This window comes from Sminthopsis crassicaudata, chromosome 5 (assembly GCF_048593235.1).
Source record: "Sminthopsis crassicaudata isolate SCR6 chromosome 5, ASM4859323v1, whole genome shotgun sequence".
Classification (NCBI taxonomy): Eukaryota; Metazoa; Chordata; class Mammalia; order Dasyuromorphia; family Dasyuridae; genus Sminthopsis; species Sminthopsis crassicaudata.
The window spans coordinates 46,827,949-46,854,458 of record NC_133621.1 but is presented as its reverse complement, the minus strand read 5'-3'; the positions used below and the strand labels follow the sequence as shown (position 1 = coordinate 46,854,458).

At 35.5% G+C, this 26,510-nt stretch overlaps 1 protein-coding gene across 10 annotated transcripts in view; it reads left to right on the top strand.

The window, feature by feature from the left end:
* The window catches only part of CDK14 (cyclin dependent kinase 14), a 772,185-nt gene that overhangs the window by 405,022 nt on the left and 340,653 nt on the right, over positions 1-26,510 (top strand). For all 10 annotated transcript variants that reach the window (XM_074266573.1, XM_074266570.1, XM_074266566.1 and 7 more), the window contains one exon: positions 23,410-23,504. In XM_074266573.1, coding sequence (XP_074122674.1) covers positions 23,410-23,504 — 95 coding nt within the window. The remainder of the gene's footprint in view (positions 1-23,409; positions 23,505-26,510) is intronic.

Genomic DNA, 26,510 nt, shown 5'->3' with positions numbered 1-26,510 from the left:
GGATATAAACCCAATAGCAGCAATGCTGGATCAAAGGGTATGCACAGTTCGATAACTTTTTGGGCATAGTTCCAAATTGCTCTCCAGAATGGCTGGATTCTTTCACAACTCCACCAGCAATGTATTAGTGTCCCAGTTTCCCCACATCCCCTCCAACATTCATCATTATTTGTTCCTGTCATCTTAGCCAATCTGACAGGTGTGTAGGGGTATCTCAGAGTGGTCTTAATTTGCATTTCTCTGATCAGTAATGATTTGGAACACTCTTTCATGTGAGTGGATATAGTTTCAATTTCTCCCTCTGAGAATTGTCTGTTCATATCCCTTGACCATTTATCAATTGGAGAATGGTTTGGTTTCCTATAAATCAGGGTCAGTTCTCTATATATTTTGGAAATGAGACCTTTGTCAGAACCTTTACTTTTAAAAATATTTTCCCAATTTGTTACTTCCCTTCTAACCTTGTTTGCATTAGTATTATTTGTACAGAAACTTTTTAGTTTGATGTAATCAAAATCTTCTATTTTGTGATCAATAATGATCTCTAGTTCTCCTCTGGTCATAAATTCCTTCCTCCTCCACAGGTCTGAGAGGTAGACTATCCTCTGTTCCTCTAATCTATTTATGATCTCACTCTTTATGCCTAAATCATGGACCCATTTTGATCTTATCTTGGTATATGGTGTTAAGTGTGGATCCATATCTAATTTCTGCCATATTAATTTCCAGTTTTCCCAATAGTTTTTTCCAAGTAATGAATTTTTATCCCTAATGTTGGTATCTTTGGGTTTGTCAAAGATTAAATTGCTATAGATGTACCTTTTTTTGTCCTTTGTATCTAATCTGTTCCACTGATCTACCGTTCTATTTCTTAGCCAGTACCAAATGGTTTTGGTGACTGCTGCTATATAATATAGCTTTAGATCAGGTACACTTAGACCACCTTCCTCTGACTTTTTTTTCATTAGTTCCCTTGCAATTCTCGACCTTTTATTCTTCCATATGAATTTTGTTGTTATTTTTTCTAGGTCATTAAAATAGTTTCTTGGGAGTCTGATTGGTATAGCACTAAATAAATAGATTAGTTTGGGGAGTATTGTCATCTTGATTATATTCGCTCGGCCTATCCAAGAGCACTGAATGTCTTTCCAATTATTTAAATCTGACTTTATTTTTGTGGCAAGTGTTTTGTAATTTTTCTCATATAATTCCTGACTATTCTTTGGTAGATGGATTCCCAAATACTTTATACTCTCAACATTTGTTTGGAATGGAATTTCTCTTTGTATCTGCATAGACCTGTATTCTAAGGTGTTGTTCCATCAATTGGGTAATGTTTGAACAAATTATGATGTAAGAATGTAATAGAATACTGTTGTGCTGTAAGAAATTATAAAAGGGATGTTTTGAGTGTAACTTGGGAAGACATGTATGGCCTGATGCAGAGTGAAGTGAGCATAACCAAGAGAATAGTTTACACAGTAACAAAATTATAAATACAACTTTAAAAAATTTTAAGCCTTGAGTCTTAAAAACTGTGATTCTAGAGATTCCAGAGAATCAATGCTCAACCTTGCTGCTCATATTCTAGAAGTCATACTTTTTTGGTTATGACCAATATGGGGCTTGGCTTGCTTGATTCTGTATATTTGTTGCAAGCATTTTGTTGTGCTTTTTGTCAGTGGGGAAGGAGGATGGGAGGAAAAAAATACAAATTGTTGATAAATGAAAAAAAATAATTTTAAAGCTGATTAGGGAACTTTTATTCTTAGTTACCCAGGCTTCATGTTTTCAGCCTCCTTGTCTCTCAGATATTCTAGTACCCCTTCCTACTGTAAGGTTCTCATTAGCAAATTGCCATTCAGATATGCTGGGCAGTATAGAATCTGATCAGCTTCTGTATGGGTAGCTAGGTAGTGCATGGTGGGTTTGGAATCAGGAAGTCCCTGCCTGGGATCCTTACTAGTTTGTGACCCTGGTGGTCACTGGGAAATGACTAGGAAAGTCACTTAATCCTGTGAGCCTCAGTTCCCTCATCTGTAAAATGGTCTGGAGAAGGAAATGGCCAACCTCTCCAAGAAACTCCAAATGGGATCACGAATGGTTGGACGAAAATGTCACAACAAAGGCTCTTGTAATGTGGTAGTAGTCCTAGGCTTCTAACATAACTTATTCTCTTGTTATATTTACAGACATTCACTTTATTCCTTCAGGGCTCCCAGACTATGACACTTTTCTCACACACATGCCATCTCTCTGTCTTTATCTGTCTATGTCTCTGTCTCTGATTCTCTCTCTCTTTCTCTCCCCCCCCCCCTCTGTTTCTCTCTGTGTATGCCTCTATCTGTCTCTCTCTGCCTCCCTCTCTTTTTCCTCTCTCTCTATCTGTTTCTGTTTCTCCCTCCTCCTCCTCCTCCTCCTCCTCCTCCTCCTCCTCCTCCTCCTCCTCCTCTTCCCCCTCCTCCCCCTTCCTTTCCTCTCCCCTCCTTTTCTCTCCTCCTTTCTCTCCTCCCCTCTCCTCCTTTCTACCTCTCCTCTTTTCCTCTCCTCTCCTCTTTTCTTCCTCTCCTTTCTCCTCTCCCTCCCTCCCTTTTTCCCTCTTTCCACATTTCCTCTGAAAACTTACTACAACTCTCTGCACAGAATTCCATTGTTTGCCTCCTGTCAGGAACAGTCACATCCAAACTCCTTCCACATCTTCAGGGATTAGTTTTCCAGTATATACAGAATAGCTGATATCTCCTCATGCTTCTTAAATAAGCCTGGGGGGACAACTTGTTATCTGTATATCCATAAAGTAAGGCTTTTGGTTTACAACTCCAAGTATTCCTCCTTGGTTGCCATCCTCAGGATAATTGATAATCCATCTGAAATTAAGGATCACATCTTTTCCTTAATAATCATTAACATGAAATCTCCTTTTGCATTTACAGGGAGTCTATGGGCGTGGGGCATGGTGCATACTAGCAGATTTAGTTATGTTGGTTAACTTATTTGAGCTCCTTTTTCTTGTTTTAATTATTTGTTGCTAGAGATGCTTGCTGGGTAGGGAAGGGCAAATAAATAGATGGGTCTGGGGGAGAAAGGCAACATAAAAATGAGAGTAATTTAGAAGAAAATAAAATGAATTTCCTAATTTGGAGTTCAAAAAGGCAACTTAATTGACTGGAGAACAAATCTATTCAGTGAAGTAAAGATTTGAATGTCTACTCAATGTGGGGAGGCATGAGATATAATATATATATATAATTAAAATTCTCCAATAAAAATTGCTAATTCCTTCAAGTAAAATTTTGGAGTGGTTTCTTTCTCTTTCTTACAATTTAGGTGTGATAGGACTGAAACTTACCTCTAACTTTACCTCAGAACTGGCAACCGATAACATGTAGTTTGGATTTCTTTCAAATATACACTAGTTGTTACTGCCAACTGTTTTTGCTCTTTAGCTCAGTTGCTCTGTGTCTCAGAGAGACTTCTGCTTGTTCAAGCCCACTCAAACACAAAACCAGAATTTTCATTGCTTAAAAAAAAAATAATACACCCTGACACCTCTTTATTGCAGCATCTAAGCTTAAGCAAAAAAAAAAAAAAAAAAAAAAAAATGAATTTAGAAACTTAAATTGCATATGAGTCTTTCCTCACTTCTTGTTTTAACACCTCATTGGCTCCCAAGCTTTTTCTTCCTACTGGCCTGATTCACGCGTGAGTGTTCACTTGGTATCATACCCTCCCTCACCCTCCATTTCTCAAAGACCCTAGCTTTGAATTCTCTCAATCTGCTCCCTAAGGTACCTGAGCTAGCAAGAACTCTTCTCTCTCGTGTCACTTTACCAATCTTTTATTTTCTTTCTGACACTACAAGGAAGGACCTGTCAAAATATAAGAAAAAAAAAAAAACAACAGCAGTGTAGCTGACACAGCACCCCTTCTTTTCTGGAGAGCCAAACACAGTTATCTGTCTCTTATAAATCAAAGGAAGAGGATTTTTTTTTTCTTTCTTTACTTTTTTTCTTTTCTGGAAAAATGTCAATCTGATTTTTCCTTTTTGCTTACCTTTTTTTTCTGTCACAAACTTTGTTGTTGTTTTAAAAGAGATTATATCTAGATTTTATTGATTACCCAATTCCTCTCTTGTTAGTACATTTTAACCAGAAAGATTTCTTAAAGTTGATGGGGGGAAGGGGGTTTGGGCAAGAAATTCAAACAAGAACCAGGGATTTCTAGTATCTGTTCCATTCCCCAGAGGATCCCAGGAACTTATTTTTAAAATTGAAATTTGATTTTTATTCTGAATTTAAACACAAATTTAAGAAGGCAGACAACAGTAATGAGACAGGTAGGAGGAGAACCCGGATAGAGCAGTGTTATGATAACCTAAAGGGGAGAGCATTTATGATGAGGTATATACCTAATGATGAGGTCTATACATCAATAAAATTGGGGTTAATTGAGGTCTAGTGGCAGGATTGGGGTACAAATGGAGCTCTCCTGCAACCCCTTTGGATTCGGTGCAAAGATACAAAGTTAAATGAGGTCGGCGAGAGTCCCCTGTAAATGAATTTACAGGCCCGAAAACCTAGATTGATAAAAAGAGGTTTATTGCAGGGTTTGGAAGCAAGGTTAAAGTCTGATTAGTAAAAGATATTAGATAGAGGAAGATATACGCCAAAAGCAGCGGACAGAGAGTCTCTGATGCAAAGCATGGTTGCTGGCATCTTTCAACTCTCCGCCAAGGGATGATTCCACCTTGGCTCTTTTATTTGCTTGAAGGGGTATATGGGTGGAGTCCAGGTTGATTCCTTGAGGTCCAGAACCCACCAGATGGGGGTTGGGCTACCTGAGCAGATCATTAGAATGGGGGCTGGGTGCAGCCCAAACTGGCTCAGATAGTATCTCTCCCCTTTGAATACAAAAGGGTGGTTTTGACCAGATCTTGTAAATCAAAGGTCAGTCCCAAAGGAAGTTGTAGATCAGAAAATAAATCTTAAAGGAATCTTTAAACGCCTGCATCATTTCTACAAGAGAGTAAAAAACTGACTGCTAAAAGATAGATGGAATAGCTCTTTGTATTGACTTGGTAGGAAAAAGGATTGTCTCTGAAATAGCAGCTCTTTACTAAGTACAATTGGTTTCTCTTTTGCTTTGAATTTACTTTGAGTCTGTTTGTCTATGTTTATTCTTAGACATATACATGTTTTCTTTCTTTGTTGAAGATAAGGTCCTCGAGGAGCCATCTTCGTTATTGTGTCTCTCCTACGTTAGTAGGCACTTTTAAAATGCTTGTTGAGTTCAGCAAATGAACTGGGAAGTTTAAGCATGCAGCTTTTAGTCTCTACTGTACCACAAACCTATCAGATTACCCTGGTAAATGCCATTAACCTTTTTTTGGGTCTCAATGTCTTCATTTTAAACATCATTAAGCGTTGGCTTATGTGATCTCAGTGGTAACCGTCAAGCTTCAAAATATTATTTTTTGAAATAAATGAGTTTCATGTTTGCTCACAAACTCATGAAGAAACTCTGAGTTTCATTTCTATTTCTTATGATTTTATGTTCTTAATAAGTAAATATTTTACATCTGGAAAATCATACCCATATAGCATCTTGTAGATTGCCTGAATACTCATGCTTATAGGATGGGATTTTATTTCTCATTTTTCTAAGTCATCCATAGCAGTACTCTTTAGAAACCGATAATATCTTATTGTTCTTTTGTAGTTCATTATCTATTATAACTTATTTTTAATACTAATATTATATGGTGATTAGTTGCATATTTGAATTCAGCTGAAGGGAAAACCATAAAATACAGAGTAAGAAAGAACATTTATTTGTTTATTTTTAATACACCTTGCTTTATGAGTCATGTTGAGAGAGGAAAATCAGAACAAAAGGGAAAAAAACATGGAAGACAAAAAACAAAAAAGAAGTAAGCATAGCATATGTTGATTTACATTCAATCTCTATAGTTCTTTTTCTGAATGCAGATGGCATTTTCTGTCCAAAATCTATTGGGATTGCCTTGGAACACTGAGCTACTGAGAATCAAGTTTTTCATAGTTGATCATCATAATTTTTGCTATTACTGTGTACAATGCATTTATTATTCCTGCTTCTGTTTTGCTCAGCATCAGTTACTTTAGATTGAAAAGAACTTTTTAAAGTCAGTCTCACCCACTGATTTTATAAATCAAGAAACTGAGGCACATAAAATTGAAAAAAGTTAAACTACATATTTATGTAGTTAAAAACCTAAAATGTGTTTAATTAAAGGCAATCTATATTTTATGAATTAAATTAGAAATATTTTAAAATATCATTAGTTTTTATAATGAGCAGTTAGGTCACACATTGGATAGAGCACTGCACTTGGAATCAGGAAGACTCATCTTCACTATCTGTGTGACCTTGGGCAAACCATTTAAGTCAGTTTCCTCTTTTATATATATAATAAAGAGCTGGAGAAGGAAATATCAAGCATCTCTAGAATCTTTAGCAAAAATACTCACTTTGGGGTCATAGAGTTGGACACGCCTAAAATGACTCAATGCCAATTAAAATTTTTTAAAATACTATTTAGAGAATTCTAGTTCTTATTCAATCCCTCTCAGTTTGCTCAATAGAAGTATTAGTTTTTGTTCACAGTCAGCTTTAAAATTGTTTTTGTTCTTTAGTCAGTTTTCAGTTGTGATTGACTCTTTGTGACCCCATGTGGGATTTTCTTGGTGAAGATACTGCAGTGGTTTGCCATTTCCTACTCTGGGTCATTTTACAGATGAGAAAATTGAGGCAAACTAAGTTAAGGGACTTGCACAGGGTCACACAGCTATGAGGTGCCGGAGTTGGAATCTGCATTTAGAAAGATGTCTTCTTGATTCTAGGCCCTTTATGCAGCACTTTATCCACTGTGCCCTGCTTTATCCATGATCAATTGCAGTAAAGTCTGTTATGTCTGTTCTGATTACATACCAAAGACATTTTGAAGGTATTACTTTTAAGTGGAAGAGTAACATTGTCATCTCAATTAGCAAAAGACACAGAAAAAATATAGTTCGAAGAACATAATTAGACAAGCTTTTAAACTCTTAGAATTGTAGAATTTTTTCCCAAAAGAAAATTTTGAGTTTTTGTCAATTGATAATTCAATTTTGTCAGCTGTGTCACTTGTTCCCAATAGCTGACATTTATATGATCCTTTAGGGTTTACAGTGTGTTTTGTACAAGGTTTGCAAATGTGTTTTAGAGAGATTATCTCATTCCTCCCTCACAGCGTCCCCTAGAGATAAGTACTACAGATTTCAGCATCATTTTAGGAGGGGAATAATAGAAGCCAGTTGGTTGGGAAAACTAGCAAGACTCAGAGGTGATATTTGTTTTTTTTTTTTTTTTTTTTTTTTTTTTTTTTTTTTTTTTTGGAGGATTATCTAGTCCCACCTTTAATTTTTTTTTTTTTAATTTTTTATTTTATTTTATAATTATAACATTTTTTGACAGTACATATGCATGGGTAATTTTTTACAACATTATCCCTTGCACTTACTTCTATTCAGATTTTTTCCCTTCCTCCCCCAACCCCCTCCCCCAGATGGCAAGCAGTCTTATATATGTTAAATATATTACAGTATAATTTAGATACAATATATGTGTGTAGAACCGAATTTTTTGTTGCACAGGAAGAATTGGATTCAGAAGGTAAAAATAACAGTTTACATTCATTTCCCAGTGTTCCTTTTCTGGATGTAGCTGGTTCTGTCCATCATTAATCAATTGGAATTGGATTAGTTCTTCTCTATGTTGAAGAAATCCACTTCCATCAGCATACATCCTCGTACAGTATCATTGTTGAAGTGTATAATGATCTTCTGGTTCTGCTCGTTTCACTCAGCATCAGTTGATGTAAGTCTCTCCAAGCCTCTCTGTATTTCTCCTGTTGGTCATTTCTTATAGAACAATAATATTCCATAACATTCATATACCATAGTTTACCCAACCATTCTCCAATTGATGGACATCCATTCATCTTCCAGCTTCTAGCCACTATGAAAAGGGCTGCCACAAACATTTTGGCACATACAGGACCCTTTCCCTTCTCTAGTAGTTCCTTGGGGTATAAGCCCAGTAGTAGTATGGCTGGGTCAAAGGGTATGCACATTTTGATAACTTTTTGGGCATAATTCCAGATTGCTCTCCAGAATGGTTGGATTCTTTCACAACTCCACCAACAATGCATCAGTGTCCCAGTTTTCCCACAGCCCCTCCAACGTTCATCGTTATTTGTTCCTGTCATCTTAGCCAATCTGACAGGTGTGTAATGATACCTCAGAGTTGTCTTAATTTGCATTTCTCTGATCAATAGTGATTTGGAACACTCTTTCATATGAGTGGAAATAGTTTTAATTTCATCATCTGAAAATTGTTCATATCCTTTGACCATTTATCAATTGGAGAATGGCTTGATTTCTTATAAATTAAAGTCAATTCTCTGTATATTTTGGAGATGAGGCCTTTATCAGAACCTTTAACTGTAAAAATTTTTTCCCAATTTGTTACTTCCCTTCTAATCTTGTTTGCATTAGTTTTGTTTGTGCAGAAACTTTTTAATTTGGTGTAATCAAAATGTTCTATTTTGTGATCAATAATGGTCTCTAGTTCTCCCTTGGACACAAACTCCTTCCTCCTCCACAAGTCTGAGAGGTAAACCATCCCATGTTCCTCCAATTTATTTATGATTTCGTTCTTTATGCCTAAATCTTGGACCCATTTTGATCTAATCTTAGTATGTGGTGTTAAATGTGGGTCCATGCCTAGTTTCTGCCATACTAATTTCCAGTTTTCCCAGCAGTTTTTGTCAAATAATGAATTCTTATCCCAAAATTTGGGATCTTTGGGTTTGTCAAAGATTAGATTGCTATTTTTATTCACTATCTTGTCCTGTGAACCTAACCTATGCCACTGATCAACTAGTCTATTTCTTAGCCAATACCAAATGGTTTTGGTGACTGTTGCTTTATAATATAGCTTTAAATCAGGTACACTTAGACCACCTTCCAGAGGTGATATTTGAATCTGTGTACCTGACTCTGAGTCCAGTAGTCTATTTAGCCCGCCATGTTGCTTCTCGTAAAGTGTTCTTGTGCAACAGGATGGTTTTCTAGGAGAATTAGAATCACAGAATTGGAGAGTCAAAAAAAGAACTCAGTTGTCATCTCATCTAACTGAACCTGAAAGGAATTTGTCCTGTGAGTTGGTAATACGTTGTCTTGGAATGTCTGCATGAAGGTCTTTGACAGGGGAGTCCAGAGGCTACCCCTTCTACTTTTGGAAAGTCTCACTCCAATATCAGGCCTAATTTTGCCCCTTTCCAACTCCCTTCTACTGTTCCTTGTCTGTCTTCTGGAACATAGTTTGTCACTTTAGATGATTCCAACTTAATAATCTGTGGCCCCCAGGAAGGATCATGAGATCACAGATGTGGAGTGAAACAAGGTTGCCCACTATCACCATTACTATTCAATATAGTACTAGAAATTCCAGCCTCGGCAATAAGAGCCGAGAAAGAGATTCAAGGAATTAGAGTAGGAAATGAAGAAATCAAACTATCACTCTTTGCAGATGACATGATGATATACTTAGAGAACCCCAAAGACTCTGCTAAAAAGCTACTAGAAATAATTCAGAATTTTAGCAAAGTTGCAGGATACAAAATAAATCCACATAAATCCTCAGCATTTGTATACATTACCAACACAATCCAACAGCAAGAGATACAAAGAGAAATTCCATTCAAAATAACGGACGATAGTATAAAATATTTGGGAATATATCTACCAAAGGAAAGTCAGGAATTATATGAGCAAAATTACAAAACACTTGCCACAAAAATAAAGTCAGATTTAAATAATTGGAAAGACATTCAGTGCTCTTGGATAGGCCGAGCAAATATAATTAAGATGACAATACTCCCTAAACTAATCTATTTATTTAGTGCTCTACCAATCAGACTCCCAAGAAACTATTTTAATAACCTAGAAAAAATAACAACAGAATTCTTATGGAAGAACAAAAGGTCGAGAATTTCAAGGGAAGTAATAAAAAAAATTAATTGAAGGTGGTCTAGCTGTACCTGATCTAGAACTATATTATAAAGCAACAGTCACCAAAACCATTTGGTATTGGCTAAGAAATAGACTAGTTGATCAGTGGCATAGGCTAGGTTCACAGGGCAAGATAGTGAATAAAAATAGCAATCTAGTGTTTGATCCCATCTTTTGGGATAAGAATTCATTATTTGACAAAAACTGCTGGGAAAACTGGAAATTAGTATGGCAGAAACTAGGCATGGACCCACATTTAACACCACATACTAAGATTAGATCAAAATGGGTCCAAGATTTAGGCATAAAGAACGAAATCATAAATAAATTGGAGGAACATGGGATGGTTTACCTCTCAGACTTGTGGAGGAGGAAGGAGTTTGTGTCCAAGGGAGAACTAGAGACCATTATTGATCACAAAATAGAACATTTTGATTACACCAAATTATAAAGTTTCTGCACAAACAAAACTAATGCAAACAAGATTAGAAGGGAAGTAACAAATTGGGAAAACATTTTTACAGTTAAAGGTTCTGATAAAGGCCTCATCTGCAAAATATACAGAGAATTGACTTTAATTTATAAGAAATCAAGCCATTCTCCAGTTGATAAATGGTCAAAGGATATGAACAGACAATTTTCAGATAATGAAATTAAAACTATTTCCACTCATATGAAAGAATGTTCCAAATCACTATTGATCAGAGAAATGCAAATTAAGACAACTCTGAGATACCACTACACACCTGTCAGATTGGCTAAGATGACAGGAACAAATAACGATGAATGTTGGAGGGGCTGTGGGAAAACTGGGACACTGATGCATTGTTGGTGGAGTTGTGAAAGAATCCAGCCATTCTGGAGAGCAATCTGGAATTATGCCCAAAAAGTTATCAAAATGTGCATACCCTTTGACCCAGCAGTGCTACTACTGGGCTTATATCCCAAGGAAATACTAAAGAAGGGAAAGGGACCTGTATGTGTCAAAATGTTTGTGGCAGCTCTTTTTGTAGTGGCTAGAAACTGGAAAATGAATGGATGCCCATCAACTGGAGAATGGTTGGATAAATTATGGTATATGAAGGTTATGGAATATTATTGTTCTGTAAGAAATGACCAACAGGAGGAATACAGAGAGGCTTGGAGAGACTTAAATCAACTGATGCTGAGTGAAATGAGCAGAACCAGGAGATCATTATACACTTCAACAATGATACTGTATGAGGATGTATGCTGATGGAAGTGGATATCTTCAACATAGAGAAGAGCTAATCCAATTCCAATTGATCAATGATGGACAGAATCAGCTACACCCAGAAAAGGAACACTGGGAAATGAATGTAAACTATGAGCATTGTTTTTTTTGTGTGTGTGTTTTGTTTTGTTTTTCTTCCCAGATTATTTTTAGCTTCCGAATACAATCCTTACTTTGCAACAACAACAACAACAAAATTCGGTTCTGCACATATATATTGTACCTAGGATATACTATAAGATATTTAATATGTATGGGAATGCCTGCCATCTAGGGGAGGGGGTGGAGGGAAGAAAGGAGGGGAAAATTTCGGAACAGAAGGGAGTACAAGGGATAATGTTGTAAAAAAAAAAAATTACCTATGCATATGTACTGTCAAAGAAAATGTTATAATTGTAAAAATTAATTAAATTAAATTAATTAAATTAAGTTTAAAAAAAAAAAAAGATCACAGATGTGGCCTAACTAGGGTGAAGTATCAACCTCTTTGCATAATGGATAGAGTACCATGGAGTCAGAAAGATTTGGCTTTCAGTCCCAGATACTTTCTAACTGTGTGACCCTGGGTAAGTCACTTAAACCCTATGTGCCTCAGTTTCCTCATCTGTAAAATGAGTAGGAAAAGATGGCAAACCATTTCAGTATCTCTGCCCAAAAAACCCACAAAAAAACAAAAAACAAAAAAACAAAACCCAAATGGGTTCACAGCTAAAATGACTCAACAACAACAATCAGCCTCTTTATTCCTTGGAAAACAAGACTCTCATTGTAGCCAGAGATAGCTATTGCTAACTCATTTAGGAACTAGTGCATTAAAAGACCTAAGTCTTTTAAAAATATACTGCTTTTTAACTGTGTCTTCCTGATCCTGGATTTAGGAAGTTGATTTTTGAACCTAAGTATAAAACTTTACATTTATTCTGTAGAATCTCATATTATAAAATTCTGCCCAGTGCTTTCTCCAGGTAAGATTTATTCTGTCAGTATTAACTGTTGTATCCAACACAAAGAGTTTAGGTAAATCTGATACAATTATTTATATATATATATATATATATATATATATATATATATATATATATATATATATATATGTATATATATATATATGTATATATATATATGTATATGTATATATGTATATGTATATATATATATAAATTTTCTTCTGGTTATACATTAATTTTTTAAATACACATTTCTTCATGAATCATGTTGGAAGAGAAAAATCAGAACAAAAGGGAAAAATCACAAGAGAAAACAAACAAAAGAAGAACAGAAAAAAGGGGGGGTGAAGTAAACATGGCTTGTGTTGATTTACATTCATTCTCTATCATTCTCTCTGTGGATGCAGATAGCATTTTCTGTCCAAAGTTTATTGGGATTACTTTGGATCACTTAATCACACAATCACTGAGTTGATCATCACATAATTTTGCTATTACTTTGTTCTATATTTTTTTCTTTTTGTTTCACTCAGCATCAATTCATATAAATCTTGCCAGATCTTTCTAATATCAGCTTGTTCATCGTTTTTTTATAGAATGATACTATTTTATTTCTTTCATATTCCATAACTTATTCAGCCATTCCCCCAGTTGATGGGCATCTATTCATTTTCTAATTCTTTGCCACCACAAAAAGAGCTAGTACATTTTTTTAGCCCTTATAGTGGAAATATAGGAGGAATTATATATTTTTTGCTCGTTTCTGACAAGACGAGAAGTAATTTGGGAAGTCTCAGAGAAAAACAGATTTGGCTTGATATGTGAAAAAACAAAACAAAACAAAAAACAAACAAACTCAGAATCCTACATTAAAACTACCAGGTTCAATGTTTAGTTCAGTAGGTGGGTGCTTCTTTCTTACAGACATTCTTTTTGTGGAAGTTAAAAACACCATTTGTTGGTGCACTTTAGTTTCCTCATCTATAAAATGGGAACTTAGCTCATAAAATTTTTGTTAGGGTCAAATGAATACATGTAAAAATACCTCACCAGACTTAAAATACTATGATATTGTTTTATCAAATGGGATTCTATTGGGATTCTTGGATGAAATCTTTGAAATGGACATGATTCTGTTGTTATCTGTTCCTGTTTTCAGAATACTTTTGACTTTCTTGTAACCATTGTTATGCCTTCTGGCTTCAGGCCTTTGTTTGTAAATGTATAATGAGATCTGCCTTTTTTCAACTCTCAAATTATAGGATTTAGAACTGGAATAGACCTTAGAGACCATTGGCCAGTTCCCATCTGTCTCATTTAGCTCTTGTGGTTAGTACAGTGATTTTGTTTTGACAGGACATTCAATTATTAGATCATCTTTTGAAACTCACATATTTTGTCTCTGTCTCTCCTACTCTGTTCTCTATTAGTCATCAATTTCTTCAATAATACTCTGGGAAAAAATGACAGTTTATATATGTAAAATCTTCTACTGTCATAACACAAGGGCGAAAACATTCAGTGAATAAAAGTAACAATCTTTTATTCACATTTTAATTTTTTAGTATTTCTTGCATGTTTATTAGATCCATTAAAAATAGCACCAGACTCTGTGGCATCCTATAGGGTTTCATTTTCCTTCTTTTTTGAAAATTGAGGGCAAGGAAAAACACGATGATGTTTCTGTGACATATGTCGCAAGAAGACATCACTTTTTCCTCTCAGAAGATTTTTGATTCTGGAAAAGTCAATATTACTCTGTAGGAAAAAATAAAAATATTCTAATTCTGATAATGATTATGGTTAGACTAATCTGACTATTGGGAACATGAAAAAAAAAAAAAAAAGAATGACATATGTATGACTCACTCTTTCAGACCAGTGGGAAATAATATAGATAGCACAGTTAGCTTTTAGCAGCCTGAATAAACGAGTAAATATATTTTAAATATATATTAATTTATTGCCAATTTGCCTTTGGAAACATTTATCAAGTACCTATTCTGGTCAAAATACTAAAAATCAAAAGAAAATTCTATTGCCAAAAGAAGAAAAATAAAGAAGATAAATACCTTTGTATTTCTTTAAAAAATAAACACACAAAATGAAACAGGGGCATCTAGGGGCACCAGCTCTGAAGTCAGGAGGACCTGAGTTCAAATACAGTGTCCGACACTTAACACTTCCTAAATGTGTGACCTTGGGCAAGTCACTTAACCCCAATTGCTTCAGCAAAAATCTAAAAATAAATAAATAAACATATCTATCAAGTAGATAATGATTGAATACATTTTTGTGCTTAGATAGAATGTTGTTGGGTTGTTTCATTCATGTTTGACAATTTGTGAGCCCATTTGAGATTTTCTTGGGAAAAACACTGCCATTTTCTTCTCCAGCTCATTTTAAAGATGAAGAAACTGAGGCAAACAGTGTTAAAGCAAACAGGATCAGGAGTCTTCCTGTCTCCAAGCCCCATACTCTGTTCACTAACTATGCTTATTCCACAAGCAATTATGAGTATAAGAAATATAGGAAGACAATGTGAACTGATTGATGCAGAAGTAAGCAGAATCAAAGTAAAGAACATAATGACTAATAAATAATGTAAATGAAAAGAATCATGAAGTAAAGTGGATTTTAGTTATTGGGACCAATTTTGGCCCTTGTAATCCCATCTTCCTCTTTTCAGGAGAGAGCTGGAAATTTATATGTAAGTGGGCTTGGTTTAACTAATTTTCTTTTTTATTCTCAAGAGAAGGGGCAAGGTTGGTATGATCATGAAGTAAAAATTAAAGATAAGGACAAGATTAAGTAATTAAAAAATAGCTGATTAGGAACTTGTCTAGTACATCCTATTTTTTTCAGTTTTATGAATAATCCATGCTTTTCTAATAGTAGCAGAGGCACTTGAGCAAAAATGACTGGATTTCTTGTCTTAAAGATATAGTAGAAATTATTGGAGCTAAGTCCCAGGCTCCATAACTGAGCCACTGTGTCACCTTAGGCATGTCTGTCCATCTGTCTCTCTTTATCCCTGGGCCCCAGGTTTCTTATCAGTATAGTTAATATAGCATTAGTCATAAACATTTATTCTTTGAGTTAAAGTTTACAAAGGAGAGGACACTATGTATCTGCTCTCATTTGATCATCCTCATAAACAATGTTGTGAGGCAGGAAATATCATTGCCCCCAGTTGACAAATGAGGAAACAGACTAAGAATATTTTATACCTAAATCCTGTGCTCTCTATTTTTCTGCTTTGCTGCTGGGCAGATTCACTCATTCACACATTTCTGAGGCACCTGAATGCTAACCCTTAGACACTAGAGAATATCTGTAATTGAGATGAGACAATACCCACCCTTAGGACGCTCAGAGTTAACCGTTGTACCAAATACTACGGAGTGTTGTAGAAGTTACAAGCATGAAGTGTTATTATTGCATGGTGTCGGATAAAGGCAAAGATCCCAATTCCTGGGGAAGGAGGACTTATTATTTGACAAAAAACTATTGGGGAAACTGGAAGGCAGATTGAGAGACATGGATTTAGATCAATATCTTAGACCATGTCCCAATATGAAAACAAATGGATATGACTTAGACATAAAATATAGCACCCTAAGAAATAAGAGGAACAAGGAATGGATAGGGAAGACTTCAGTTTTAGTGAAAAAGAGGATCATAGAAAATAAAATGTAGAATTTTTATTATATAAAATTTAAAAAGTTTTTATACAAAAAAACTATTGTAGTTAAAATTAGAAGAAAAGCCTGTAATTAGGGGAATATATACCAAGGTATATAGGTTATTGATTTAAACTTTTTGGACTACAAGGCATTCTCCAGTAAATAGATATTTTGAAAGAAGCAAATGTAAACTTTCTATAATAATATGAAAATATACTTCAAATAACTAATAATTTGAGAAATGCAAAGTAAGGCCACTCCAATATTCTACTTTATATCCGTTAGATTGACAAAGATGACAAAAGAAGAGATGATAGTGGTTGGAGAGGGGCTCCTGGAAAACAGGCACTTGTTAGAGGTACTATTAATGGGTCCCTGCATGCACTTTGATACAACTATATGACTACTAGACTTATTCTCCAAAGAAAGAAAAGGAAGATGAAAAGAATCCATGTCTACAAAAATATTTGTAGTAATTCTTTTCATGACAATCCCAAACTGGAAGGTAAGGGGAGACTCACCTTTTGAGGAATGGCAAAATAAATTGTGGTATGTGTATATGGTATATAACATTTATTGTACCATAAAAATAATAAAATAGACATTTTCAGAAAAAAAAACTTCTCCATTCTGGTACAAAGTAAAGTGAACAAAATTTGGAGAAAAACTTACTCAGTGATAACAGTATAGAAAAACTGGAAAACGTATGAGTCTTCCTGACTTTATGCCCAGCATTCTATTCAGGGCACCATCTAGCAGCTTACCTCTTTCTTGCCAGAGAAATAATTGACTTAAAATTGAGAATGAGAAATGCATGTTTGGTTATGACCAATATGGAAATTCGCTGCTGTTTTTTTTTTTTTTTTTTTTTTTTTTTTAAGTTGTTCATTTTCTGGGACAGTGAGGAGAAACAATAAAACAAAAAGAGCACTAAAGCACAATATACATGTAAAGTAGCTAATGAGATCAAATGAGATCATGGACCTAAAGCATAGATGGGAAAGAATGAATGAACAACAAAATGCATGCATAAGCTTCATGAATGAGACTTGTCAAGAGTGACTGACATTTTTTATGACATTTATGTGTATAAATAATGAAATATGTTGTGAAGCAAATTTAACTGGTTGTGTGGATATTTAATATTGAAAATAATTCATTTTAAAAAATGAAGTAAGATGAAATCCACATGGAAGGATTAGTACTCTCCAGGTTGATGGAGATATTTTGAATTGGATTGTCTTAATATTCAGAATATATATATAATATACAGAAGAGTGTGAAGTCACAGAGCTGAAAGAGTGCAGGTTTGTATTTAGGAGCTGATTCGACTGATGTAGTAAGTCTAGAAGAGAGTAATAGAAAAGAAAGCTGAAAAGGTAGAATATTGATTTATAATGTATTTAAAAACATGAATTTTAATATTACTTGACAAGTAGTAGGGAGTACTTTAAACTTTTATGAGCAGGTATATTTGCTCTGAAAAATCATTCTAGCAGCAGCATAAGGGTAAGATGGTAATTAGACTTGGGTCAAGACTTGTGGAAAGAACTGTTAGGTATTTTGGAATACAGAATTCAAGGATGTTTGTAGTGGAAATGGAGAAGGGCTGCCTGTGAGAAATATGGTGATGGAATTAGCATGTTTTCTTAACTCATCAATATAAGGTGAGGAGAAGGGGAAAGTTAAATAAAGCACCAATTGATAAGCCAAGCAGCAAGCATTTAAGTGCTTGTTATGTTTGTTGCACTGTGCCTAAGTGTTAGAGATAAAAGTATTCACATTGTTATCTGGGAAGCATGAACTCATGACTGTGTACAGAATGTATTTCAGGGTCAATGTGGGAACAACAGTATTTGGGATCCTAACTATGCAGAAGACACAGGACAGATCTGAGGCAGGACTGGAGAGATTAAAAAGTGGGGCTGAATGTCCTTCTAAAAAATGTGATTCATCTATGAAATCTCCTTAAGTGGCAAGAAGCCATCTGTAGAGCCTTCTAAGACTGGTTGTTAAAAACGTCTTTTGGTGAGGGAATTTTTTATGTACCCAAATTCAATTTTAATGCAGCTCAGTTTTTTCAGTTTTTACATTAAGATAAACAAATATATTCAATTCAGTAAATTTTTATCAAGCCCCTAGTATATGTCAAGCATTGTGCTAAATAAACTCTATATACAAATAAGAAAAAGAGATGGTCTCTGCCTTCAGTGAGATATTCTAAATTAATGATAAAAGGCTAAAAAACAAAAGGAAGCTCAAAAGACAGGGTTGAGTGAAGGACTAGAGGAGCACACCAGAGAATATAAAGGAAAGCTTAGGAAAGAGTTCATTGTGGCCCAGCACCCCCCAAATCTGGGGTAGTTAGTTGGCTCCTTTATAGTTATTGGAAGAAATTGTTCTCATCAGCCTGTTCCATTGGGGGAAGTCTTGACATGCTTGGGGTAGATATCCCTTAACTCACTGTAGGGTTTGAGACCTGGTTTAGCCCATCTGCTGAAATGGTTTACTGTGCATGCTATAGCTTCTTGGAGCCACAGGTGAGAGTTAAGGACTCAGGTAGATACACCCTCTCCTCCTCACCCCTCCCAGGCACTAGTCTTCCCTGAACCCAGTGAAGGCAGGGGAAACAGATGTCATGAGGCATTTGGAGCTTGACAAGGTCATCCATCTCTTGAGTCATCTCCAGTTGTCATGACTCTGTCCTGCCATTGGACAGTGGAAGCCCTGGAAGAGGGGAGTAAGGTCTAGGACTTGGTGCAGTTCTACCTCATTTAAGTACAAAATATGCTTGAATCAAAAAAAAAAAAAAATAAGGTAACTCCATAGTGCATAGAGTGCCAAAAGCCACATTTTCCCCAAGTTTAAATCCAGTTGCAGAAGCATGCTCTTAACCCTACTTGCCTCAGTTTCCTCATCTGTAAAATGAATTAGAGAAGAAAATAGCAGACTACCCAAGTATCTCTGCCAATAAAACCTCCAAAGGGGTCACAAAAAAACAGACAGGACTGAGCCACAGCAACTCCCTCGTGTCAGAAGAAGCTGAGGGAGTTGGGGAGGTGTTGCTTGTCCAAGGTTGAATTAAACTTCACGATAGGGGGCTTTTAGGGGATCGGTTTATTCTGGGAAGCGGTGTCTTCTTCGTAGAGTTGGAAAGAAGCAGACTTGCAGATACAAAATGGAGTCAGCCCACATTACTGTTAACTCATTTCTCCCAAATCTGGTCAGAAATGATTTCAAATTTCCTCCCACTGTGATTTCAGGGTGGCTTCCCAAGTGGAGATGACTCCAGCTTGGCTACCAGCCTGAGAGAAGTCATCAGATACAAGCAGGTCCAGTTTAGTTTGCAGCAATCCACTGCCAACAGTGTCCTGGGATTTATTTGTCTTTTGTAAGAGTTTTTTGTACTGGATTGACATTAATGCTTGAAAGCCAAAACAATAGTATTGATCCCAAATCCTAATTACCAGCCTCTCTTACATCATGTACTATTAGAACTTTTCAAAACTCGCCAGGGAAATGAATTAAAAATGCTAACCATCTGTTTACCTAAAATTTCATGGCAGGTCCAAAAGTGCTGGAAAATTAATACTGCATAATTTACGTTCAGTATAAACAACAAAAGTGACTTTTGCGTGCATATCTGATACTGTTATGATTGCTTTAAATATTATTTTGACAGTATTTGTCTTGAAGAGGCAAACATGCTTGTGAGTGATAATCATTGGATCGACTTGGCAGTCCACTGGAGACTAACTTGCATTGAGATCAGCAGGAGCTGGGATATCTGGCTCCTTCCTTGCTAAGCTCCAATGGCAGCTGCTTTGGCAGCTTCAAAGTCAGTCAGGTCTGTCACATACTCTGATGTTGATAGATTTTCTGGGCTGTTTTCTGCCCCTGAGTGCCATTTTCCTAGTGTCAGTTTTAAATTAGTGGCTTCATCCATTTCGGAGTAAGAATGCATTCTGTTAATCTCCAAGGAAATGGGCAGGCTTTCAGATCCAAATATGGCTCTTTGTGTGTATTTGTGTGTGCAAATGTGTGCACAGATATCTTCCAAAGCCTAAAATCTGCCTTAAATGTACGTGGGGTCTAGGAGAAAAATCAGAGCTTCAGATAGTTTATTTATTGAACACTGGCATTATCATAAAAGAGAAATACTTTGTGCTTTTCATATATCAATTGTCTTATTATTGGCTCTCAAGAAATATCCACTATCCCCCTCCCCACTCTACCCACCATTTCCTGAGATGAATGGTGGTACAAAGCAATTTTTAGGAAATAGTAGGGCTAACCTAGTCTTTATGTACTCTAGGAGACATTGGTTATGGAAACAAACCCCTGAGATAGGAGGAACCTGTTAGAGATAAGTGGTGAGGGTAGAAAGGTGATTATGGGGAAAAAGAAGCTTGTGATAAAGAGTCCTGGGGAGGAGGTGACCTTTGGGTCCATAACCAGCAGGAAATCGGTTTGGCTACAGCATTGAGCTTGAGGTTATCAATAATCTGTTTCACCACTTCTGACTTGACTAGAAAATGACGTTCTATTTAAAAAAAAAAACCAAAAGTACTTATATCATCAGTCTGGGAATACATCTCATGTTATTTATTTACTTTTACATTAGAGAATCAGAGCTTGCAGAGTTGGACTGGGGACCTCCAAGGACAACCTCTTTCCTTATTAATTCTTGTTTGCAAATTGATACCATCCAAGCCTTAGCTGATTGTGGAATCTTGACCTCTAGGAAAAAGGCCCTTAGTTTTCAGAGTTACTGATGTGTTCTCCATGCAGGAAAGACTTTGGTCGCACCCACAGTCGGTTCCACATAGGGCACCTTTGAATTTTGTTCCCTCATTACCATCTGCAGCTGTTGTTTGAGGAGCTCTTGGCGGCTCGTATTCCTCCTTGTTGAAGGACTATGAATTCCTTGAATAATTATAGCCATGAACAATGCTAAGTGAAGTAAGCTGACATTGAGAATTTTTTCTTCTTTTAAGGTGTTATATGTTTTGATTTCATTGTATCGCTGATTTATACATCATTTTCTGGGTATCTGTATTAAAGTGTAGTCTGGTTGAAACCACATATAAATGCTTTTATTTAAATATTTTGGTTGAGCATAAAATTATAATTACATTTAGATAGCAAAGTTATGTAAAATAATTGAAGTCCACAAATTGATGATCTTTTTAGAGCTTCAGTAATCCAACTTTTACATTTGAATTTTAGATTCTCCGGTGTGGTTTTTTTTTGATTTATATTTTTCTGACTTTTGTATTTGGAAATAATGTTTTTGATACAGAGAAGCGCAGATTTATTAGGAACTTTTGAGGTTCTCTGGGTCCTACCACATCATTCTACAGATGAAGAAATGAGGGTCTAGAGCGGTCTAGGTATGAAGGGGCAGCATTAAAACTTCCCATCTGGGACACCTTTCAGCGTACAACACTGCTTACTTTTCAACAGGAAGCATCCTTGCAATGATTCCCAAGTGAAGATCCCTCCTCTCCCATAGTTTAGCTTGTGACTAAAGACTAAAGCTGTTTGAGAGGAGCTTTCTTGTGATTAAACACGAGTCTCTAGAACAGGAGAACATGCATACAGATAGGAATTGACTCTAAAATCTTGGTTTTAGTTCAATGAGCATTTATTTCTACACATACTATCATATTGGAAGTCAACTTGAAAATGTTTTCCTTTAAATTTAAGAGATTGTAAGTGAACACCTGCTTAAAGCTGTGTGGTCTTGTTACCATTTAACACCTTGCTAGGAAGTTTCACCAGTGTATAAATCCCAGGCAGACTCCAGAGATGGATTGGTTTGTTTTACTCACTTGAATGGGAAGATGAGTGGCCTCCCTAAAATAAATATTGTAGCCAGAGGCAGCTCCTGGTTTTTATCCTTGAAACACTTAATGCCATGAAAGATGGTAAGAATTCTGTTTGAGTTTTCTCTTTTATGGAGACTGGTGACATAAATGGAGGGCTTATTGGTTGGAACAGCACTTTATGTAGAAGCCTTTAAAGAATTGTAAAGAAAGTGGGTTCCATTAATTTAAGAATATCTGAGCAGAATATCTGAGCAGACTGAACAAGATAAGGAAGTATTGCCTTGCAAGAAACGTGAAGTATTTAGAGGAGCTAGGAAAGAGTTGAATGAACTGATTCAGAGGGAAATAGAACAAGAACAGTAATTACACAATAACCACTGTAATGGAAAAGAAAACAAGATTAAAAGACTTCAGACCATTGATCATTGTAGTGACCAGTTGGGATTTTAGAGGATTGTTGGAGAAGCACTTTGGTGAACTGTCAATATGGAATGAGACATATTTTCCACACTTGGGCAATTTGTTGATTTGTTTGGCCTGATTGTAAAAGTTGTATTATCGGGAGACAGAGTGAGGAGTATCATTGGAAAGTGATTAATGGAACAAAAAAGAACACCGTCTGTTTTTATTAGGATCACTAGAAGAATATCGCAAATGTACTTCAGAACTTATATGACTATATAAGTTCTTCCTATCCTTCCTATGAATTTTGCCTGACCTTTGTAGTTTTGATGTCTTTATAAATATGATTTTATGTATATACATAATTATATATAATTATACTTACAATTAATATGCTATAACTTGGTTCAAGAAAAGATTAATTAATATATAAGCACTTGAGCCCACAAATTTTTTGGCAAATGTTGTGTTCGAATTTAAAATGGCCATTTGTAATATGGTTTTAGGAGATGACCTTTGGGTGAGGAAAACTTAGTCTGAGTCTGATGTTGTCTCAATGACCTGGAGCAAGTTACCCAGTTTTCTGTGCCTTAGCCTTTTTTCCACCATGGATCCCTATTGCAATCGAGTGACATCTGAATCTTCTCAAAATAATGTTCTAAATATTAAAGAAAATGCTAATTTTTAGTAAGAGGTTAGTATATATGAAGATGTGTGTCTATCTGAACTATTTTTTCCTGTTCAAATTCAGACTTCCTGAATCTACCACAAATAGATCTCTGTGATTGATTAAGAACCCTTAGCCTAAAACTTTAAGTAGAAGAAGAAAATGCTGATCTTTTCTGGTAGCGAGAATTTCTTTATATCAGTAAAATCAGCAAAATCAATATAAAAGTAAAATCATAGGTTTGATCCAAAAGAAAATATTGCTTGTTGGCATATTATTGTGTATATATGTCTCACGTATGAACCAATTTTGAAATTTTCCTAGAAATCAAATTATTCGGTTCCTATTATTTCAATGTTTGTTCTTGATTTATTGAGATAACATTTACTAATATAGTTGATTGAATAATCTATGAATGAGCGAACCAAAACCACCTTGAAACATATGGACTTGTACATTACCTCTATTTCTTCTAGACATGATTTTGATAAAGTAATTTTGTCTTTTTTGTCCATTTTGTTTTGCAGCCTCTCTATTAAAAGGACTGAAGCACGCCAATATAGTATTACTTCATGACATCATCCACACCAAGGAGACATTGACACTTGTGTTTGAATACGTGGTAAGTAAAAGAAATTCGGCTTCCAGATGTTGAAAGACATTCTCATAACAACATAAGCTTTCTTTCCAAGACTGTTGTTATAAAATCGATGTGTGCTATGAAACATATGATCATTTCGGGGCTGGTAGACCTTATATTATGTATTCAAATGATAGCTTCTTAAAGGAAAATTCTTTTTGTCTCTCTCCTCTATCTCTATTTTTTACAATAGACAGAATGGAGGGAGAGGGAGGGAGGGGAACAGAGGAAAGACAAAGGGGAAGAGAAAGAGGGAAGGAGGGAATGGGGGAGAGAGGGAGAGAGAAAAAGAGGGAAAGGGAATGAGAGAGGGGGGATGGGAGGGAGAGGAGGGAAAGGAGAAAAAGGGAGGAAGAGGGAGAGGGGGAAAAGGAAGGAGAGAGAAGAGAGGAGAGAAGGAGAGGGAGGAAGGGGGAGAAGAAGAGGAAAGGAGGAAGAGAGAGGGTGAGGGAAGGAGAGGAGTAGGAAAGAGAAAGGGAAGGAGGAGGGAGGGAGAGAGGGAGAAGAAAAGAAAGAGAATATGGGAGGGGATGCAAGTGTGGAAGGAGAGAGTATTTCAGGTATGGAGAATCAGGGAAATGGCCTGGGGATTCAAAGATGGAGTATAGTTTCATATGGCAACATCAAGGAAAAATATAAAAATAACTCTTCCTTCTCAGGACTTAGCAGTTGCTTCTTTCATTAGCAAGCAAATCAGAGAGGCAAGTTTAGTACTTAAAATTTAGACTTTGTGAATTTTTTTTCCCCCTGACTTGTTGTTTCAGATGCTAATTAAGATTTCCAATTTGTGTAGTACACAATGCAAAGAACTTATTTTGTTCAGGAGTATTACTTTCCAAAGACATAGACTTGAGCTCTTAATTAATCTTTCTACATTTTCTGTAGACAAACATATGGTATTTGTTTAGAAGTACTTCAGCATTTAGCTGTGGAATCATGCAATGTAACCATGATAATTAACATCCCTTTCCTCACAGATGGATTTGAGAGCATGTAATTTCAAAGATACAAGTGATTTTGGTGGAGGTTTTACTTTACATGAATAGCTGTTGGTATTGTAGATGCTTTGAGACCTGGCACTTTACTCACATCTACTACTTTTTCTTAAAAGAAAAAAAGTCTTTCAGTTTACCTAAAAATATGCAATAGAATGAATATTTGTAACATGGTTTATCTGGATAATGTGAGGTCTGTCATTTGCAAACTGTTTGTCATAGGGAAAAGACATTCATCTTGTCTATTTACATATAAATGATGCATTTAAATAATATGATAATGTGACTACCAGACTAGCAAGGGAAGAGTATATGCATTTATAACTTGCTCCCCAGAATGGAAGGAGATTCTCACATCAAGGAAAATATAATTTCTTTCATTTAATTGATGATTCCTGTGTCAATAAGACATTGAACTGATTTAACATTGGAAATTCCCAATAACTTATTTTTTCCCTCCAAACAGATAATTTCCTTTATACACATTTTAAGCAAATCCAGCCTTTTATAGTACATTTGGATATAGTACCATAATGTTTCATGGAGAAGAGCTGGAAAATTTAGATTTTTTTTTCTATATGTATTCACTTTCAAATTTAATTATTACATTAAAAAGAAAAGAAAGAACAGATTCCAAGATGGGCATTTCTTTGCTTTGCTTTGTTTTGCTTTCTTTTTTTGCATTTGAATTTAAAAATGTACATAAAACTTCATCTTTCAAATATTAAAAAAAATTAGTTTAAAAATAATGATCTAACAATTTACCTTTTCTTTATTCTGCTTAACTAACCCTGCTCCCTCATACTCCTCTCCCATTTCCTGAAATTTAACCAATTGGAGGTTTATTTAGGTTACTAAGTATCCTTTTTAAGAAATATAAACATCTTTGGCATCTATGGGACATACTGGCCTATATAAATAACATTTTGGATTTTTTTAAAAAAAGAAAATGCTTTTACAGGATATCTCATGAGTCTTAGTGAATTTAAGATTTAATAAGCTTAAAATTCCATAAAATGTTTTGGGATGGGGGCAGCTAGGTGGCGCAGTGGCTAGAGTACCAGCCCTGAATTCAGGAGGACCCGAGTTCAAATCTGGTCTCAGACACTTAACACTTCCTAGCTGTGTGACCCTGGGCAAGTCACTTAACCCCAGCCTCAGGGGGGAGGGGCATGTTTTGGAACAACTTGAATGAATCTGTGAATAAGAGAAAGATAGTTGACTTTTTTTGCATTTGGGAAATTTCATAGCTTTTCTAATGTTCACTAGCTTAATTATGGAATAAAAACTTATCTTTATCTTTTCCTTTTTAATTAATGTTTTATTTTTTCTAATTGCATGTAAAGGACACTTTTAAGCATCCACTTAAAAATTTTGTGTCCCAAATTGATTTGATAAAGATTATAGATATTCAGTCATGCAAAATAGATTTCCATATTAGTCATGCTTTGAAAGAAGAGACAAACGAAAAAGGAAAAAAAAAATACAAAAAAAGGGAAAAATAGTATACCTTGATTAGACCACAACAATTTTTTTCTGTGGATATGGATAGAGAGACTTTGGAATTGTCTTGGATCATGGCTGAGAAAATAGCTAAGTCATCCACAGTCAATCATCACACAGTATTTTTTTGTTTTTGTATACAATGCTGCTCACTTCAGTGTGCATGCTTTAATGTGAGTCTTTCCAGGTTTTTCTGAGAGCAGTCTGCTTGTAATTTCTTGTAGCACAATAGCATTCCAACACAAATATATGCCATCGTTTGTTCAGCCTTTCCCTAATTGTCGGACATCCCCTTGCTTTCCAGGTTTTTGCCACTACAAAAAGAACTGCTTGGAGTATTTTTGTATAAAAAGGTTCTTTACCACTAAAAAAACAAGCAAACAAACAAAACAAAAAAACTCTTTGGCATACAGATCTAGAAGTGGTATTGTGAAAGGGTATTCATTAAAGGGTGTATGCACAGTTTGCCTTTTGGATATAAGATACTTAT